This window comes from Cebus imitator, unplaced genomic scaffold (genome assembly GCF_001604975.1).
Source record: "Cebus imitator isolate Cc_AM_T3 unplaced genomic scaffold, Cebus_imitator-1.0 Scaffold128, whole genome shotgun sequence".
NCBI lineage: Eukaryota > Metazoa > Chordata > Mammalia > Primates > Cebidae > Cebus > Cebus imitator.
This window is the reverse complement of record NW_016107443.1, coordinates 2,859,559-2,864,639: the sequence shown is the minus strand read 5'-3', so window position 1 is coordinate 2,864,639 and position 5,081 is coordinate 2,859,559. Positions and strand designations below refer to the sequence as shown.

Genomic DNA, 5,081 nt, shown 5'->3' with positions numbered 1-5,081 from the left:
GGCCCTAAACTTTTAAAATAAATATCTTTTGGCTGGGTGCAGTGGCTCATGCCTATAATCCCAGCACTTTGGGAGGCTGAGGCAGGTGGATCACTGTTGGTCAGGAGTTCAAGACCAGCCTGGCCAACATGGTGAAATCCTGTAATCCTGTCTCTACTAAAAATACAAAAATTAGCTGGGTGTGGTGGTGGGCACCTGTAATCCCAGCTACTCGGGAAGCTGAGACTGGAGAATCACTTTAATTCAGGAGGTGGAGGTTACAGTGACTGGAGATTGTGCCATTGCACTCCAGCCTGGGTGACAAGAGTGAAACTCTGTCTTAAAAAAAAAAAAATCTTTGGACCAAACAGATATATAATTTTGGCACCAAAGTGCAGTTTTTATGAACACAGCCTGGAAATCACTGGGTGGAAGATGGCAGTCAACCGGGCCAGACCCTGCCTCTAGGGCTCAGAGTGCAGAGGACAGCAGAAGTCATTCAGTGGCTCAGCAAACCTTCATTCCCTGAACCGGAACACTGAACACTGCACAGTGATCCTGGGCTGGGCACATGGGCACAGCCATGACCAAGACAGACTCACTCTGTCTTGACCCAATGGAAACCAGGATACTGGCATCTAACTGGAGTTTACAAATAAAATGATAGATACCCTTGCAGTGGAACCCAGAAGAGTGGAAGCTAATTTTGCCCTAGAAAGCATTATAGAGCAAGTGACATTTGTGTTTAGCCATACGAAAAGGTAGAATTTTGTAAAGAAGACTGGTGGCTCATGCCTGTCATCCCAGCACTTTGGGAGGCCAAGGTGGGAGGGTCACTTCAGCCTAGGAGTTTAAGACTAGCCTGAGTAACATAGTGAGACCCCATTTCTAAAAAAAAAAAAAAATTAAAACTAGCCAGGGCCGGGTGCAGTGACTCACATCTGTAATCCCAGGACTTTGGGAGGCCAAGGTAGGCGGATCACGTGAGGTCGGGAGATCGAGACAAGCCTGGCCAACCATGGCTAACACGGGGAAACTCTGTCTCTATTAAACATACAAAAATTAGTGGGGGCACACTAGCAAGCACCTGTAATCCCAGCTACTTGGAAGGCTGAAGCAGGAGAATCACTTGAATCCAGGAGGTGGAGGCTTCAGTGAGCCGAGATCATGCTACTGCACTCCAGCCTGGGCGACAGAGCCAGACTCCATCTCAAAAAAAAATATGATATGAATGTGGTCTCTTACTCTCTCAAAATATCCTATTGCATTATACATGCCTATTTTTGGACTACCGTTGACTGCAGGTGGCTGACTGCAGAAAGTGAAGCCATGGATAAGGGAGACTGCTCTGTGGGTCCCCAGCTCCTTGTACTGCTTGCTTTTGGTTGTGAGGGTCTTATCTCCCACATGGACTCTAGGCCATGTGACCTGAATGGGCACAGCTCAGGGCAGCTGTTCCCTCCCTGGGCCAAGCATGGGACTCACCACTGGAGCTTGATAACAGGGGGATCACCAGGCAGCACCCCAAGGGACACTGATTTGGAAGGCTTGAGATAGGCCCACTTTGGCGGCTCTGGGTTCTGACAAGCCCCTAGGTTATTTGGATACACAACTGGGCTTGGGACTTCCTGCCAGAGAGGATTTTAGGTTCCTGTCTTCACCCTAGCTTTAATGGGGCCTCACCACTTCCCAGGGTTAGAACCTTAGACTCAACCTGGACATTTTTGGAGTGGGGACTCAGTGCCCATGGAGCATTCATCCTCGTGGGGGTGGAAGCAGTGCCTTGTCTCTGTAGACTGAGCTGAAGCCTGTCTCCTAGAAGTTCTTGTCTGGGGGTCTTGGTTCTGCTCTCAGGGGCTTCATGGCCTCCTCCAGGTTCACAGCCTGCTGCTCCTAGACATGTGAAAGCACTCACCCTCACCCCAAGTCCTCTCTGGGTCTCCCTCCTTTCCTCCCTCTGCTGTCTGGGCTGGCTTTCACAGGCTGGCAGCCTTATCTCAGACTTCAAGTTCCTGATCAGATTAGAAGCTTGAGAGCTGGGTGGAGATAGGATCTCACCTTCCCCAGCAGCCAGAGGCTTCCCTGTTGGGGTGAGGGGAACCCAACAGTCTGGGCCTGGAGTCACCTTCCATCAGCCTGGCCGGGGCTTCACCCTTTCCCAGCCTTGGTGAAGGGTGCTGTACCCACCCTGGGTACGGGATGGTACCTGCCTGCTGTACCCATCCTGGAGGCCAATTAGCTGGATAGCGTAGAGCCAGAAAGAGCCCAGGCTGGTGTTTGGCTCTACAGGGCTCGGCAGCAGACTGGCTCCAGGTGGGCTCTGCTTCTCTTACCTGAGACCAGAATCTCAGTGGTCTCAACTCTCAGCTTTACGGTCACTAACATGGATCCCACTTCACCTCCCCTGATCCTTGGTGAGCCAGATATAAATGAGCTGTGGTTGGCCCTGGGCATTAGTATTTTTTAACTTTCTGGGTGGTTCTGATGTCCATCCAGAGAGGCGCCCAGCAATCCCTCACAGCTCTGACAATGCGTGGAAATAGTTATTCCATGCTGGGGTAAGATCACCAGGGCCAATAATATGCATATCATATAATGCTGAAATCAGTATTAGTATTTTACAAAAAGGTATTTAAAAAATGTAAAACAGGAAACCCAAATATTTAATAACTTACAAAAAATGTTTTAGAATAGCATTAAAGGTTGACTTAGAAAAATACACATTCTCATTTTGATCGAAAGTAGCAGATAAAATAAGCAAAAATGAAATATTCAAAACATTAAAACCTATCCACCTAAAAAACTAAAAATTTAGTCATGGAAAGTTCAAGAAGGGATACTATATGATCCTTTTAAAGCAGAAATTTAAGATCAAAGGATGTTGGCAATATCATTATGTCACAAGTATGGTTTTTTTCCCTGTAAAATTTTCTAGAAAAAAACTTTTCCTGACTCTACCCTAGCTGGGGACTAGTGAGAAGATATATTTGTGTGATATCTTTGAATATTTTCCGCTGACAAGGCCTTCTGGCTTTTTTTCAGAGACTGCCGTCTTTTATTTATAAGGAGCCACAGTGTTTGTTTCTAAAGCATTTCCGATTTGCCTTTAAGTTCTTTGGTTTTATCTTGTTCAGATGGAGATTCGGATGCAGACTTCCTGTATCAGTTTCAAACCGTCTTGTTGATATCCCACATGTTACGAAAGTCTGTGAATAGAGTGATAATTACTCTTGCAACAGAGTTTTGCTTTGTCTGTAGGCACGCAACGTCTGAGTAGGACTCAAAAGACATATTTCATACTTCAGGGTTTTTTCTGACATTGTTATTGTCTCCTTTTCAAAGCATATGCAAAGATGGTGAGATTAGTATGATTAACTTCCATGCCTGGTTCCAGCAATTATCAACTCATGGCTAATGATTTTCATCTACACTCTTACCCACTCCCCTGGATCGCCACCAGATTCTGTTGCCGCCAGTCTAAGACATCATATCATTTTATCTGCAATTACCTCAAATGTATCTCTAAAGGAAAATGGCCCTATAAAACACATAACCACAGTGCTATTACTGTACCTTAAGAATTGATAATTCTTCATTATCATAAAAGAGCAAATGTTCACATTTTCCCAGTTTCTCCTACATTTGGTTTTACAATTAGTTTGTTTGAGATTTCAGATGTTTAAACTTTTTTTTTTTTTTTTTTTTTTTGTTTATTTTTTTTTTTTTTTTTTTTTGAGATGGAGTCTCGCTCTGTCACCAGGCTGGAGTGCAGTGGCGCAGTCTCAGCTCACTGCATCCTCTGCCTCCTGGGTTCAAGTGATTCTCCTGCCTCAGCCTCCAAAGTAGCAAAGTAGCTGGGACTGCAGGCACGCACCACCATGCCCGGCTAATTTTTGTATTTTTAGTAGTGACGGAGTTTCACCATGTTGACCAGGATGGTCTGGATCTCTTGACCTCGTCATCCGCCCGCCTCAGCCTCCCAAAGTGCTAAGATTACAGGCATGAGCCACCACGCCTGGCAGATTTTCCTTTTTTTGAGTCTTGTTCTGTTGCCCAGGCTGGAATGCAGTAGCATGATCTTAGCTCACTGCAACCTCCGCCTCTCAGGTTCGAGTGATTTTCCTGCCTCTGCCTCCTGAGTAGCTGGAATTACAGATGCACGCCACCACACCTGGCTAACTTTTATATTCACCATGTTGGTCAGGCTGTTCTCGAATTCCTGACCTTGTGATCTGCCCACCTCAGCCTCCCAAAGTGCTGGGATTACAGGCGTAAGCCACCGCGCCCAGCCCAGATTTTCCTTTTTAAAGTGCATTCTGTGGAGCAGTAAGTAATTCTTAGCTATGGAGTCTACCACAAACTTTGTCATGATAGGTTGGGAGATATATTAAGTAATGTTACCAATAATTAAAATATCAGAGCTTACACATTAATTGATTTTTTAATAAGTTAAAGCAAGTTGAGGTTATCACTATGATTTTATTCATTCACTTGCTTTCTGGTATGCTTTTTTGGTGAGAGAAAGGGCAGGTGAGAATGGAGACATGGAGCACAAATAATTACATCCAACTCACAGCCTATCTTATTTACTCCATGTTATTGCTAGTAACTGTTATTAATATGTACCATTAAGACTTATTATTACAAGCATGATATAATTCCATGATTAGCCTCAAGATAGAAGGGAGCGCTCTATCAATCTGGGTGTATCCCCTCAAGAACAAGTTACACATGTGAATGTTGTCAATCATGTGGGTCACATGTGGCTTTGAGAATGAGAAGACCACAGCTGGCATTTACTGAGCATTAGTGTGCCAAGGACTATGCTAACACCTTTACCTATGTTGTTTCATTCAGGCCTCACTGACCTAATATTAAGAACAGTACTTGTGGGCCGGGCGCGGTGGCTTACACCTGTAATCCCAGCACTTTGGGAGGCCGAGGCGGGCGGATCACGAGGTCAAGAGATCGAGACCATCCTGGTCAACGTGGTGAAACCCCGTCTCTACTAAAAATACAAAACATTAGCTGGGCATGGTGGTGCGTGCCTGTAATCCCAGCTACTCAGGAGGCTGAGGCAGGAGAATTGCCTGAACCCGGGA

General features: G+C 45.5%; 1 protein-coding gene across 1 annotated transcript in view; it reads left to right on the top strand.

Moving 5' to 3' along the window:
- The window catches only part of RPS6KA3 (ribosomal protein S6 kinase A3), a 114,197-nt gene that overhangs the window by 105,089 nt on the left and 4,027 nt on the right, over nt 1-5,081 (top strand). Inside the window, exon 21 of the mRNA XM_017540673.2 lies at nt 3,114-3,233. Coding sequence (XP_017396162.2) covers nt 3,114-3,233 — 120 coding nt within the window. The remainder of the gene's footprint in view (nt 1-3,113; nt 3,234-5,081) is intronic.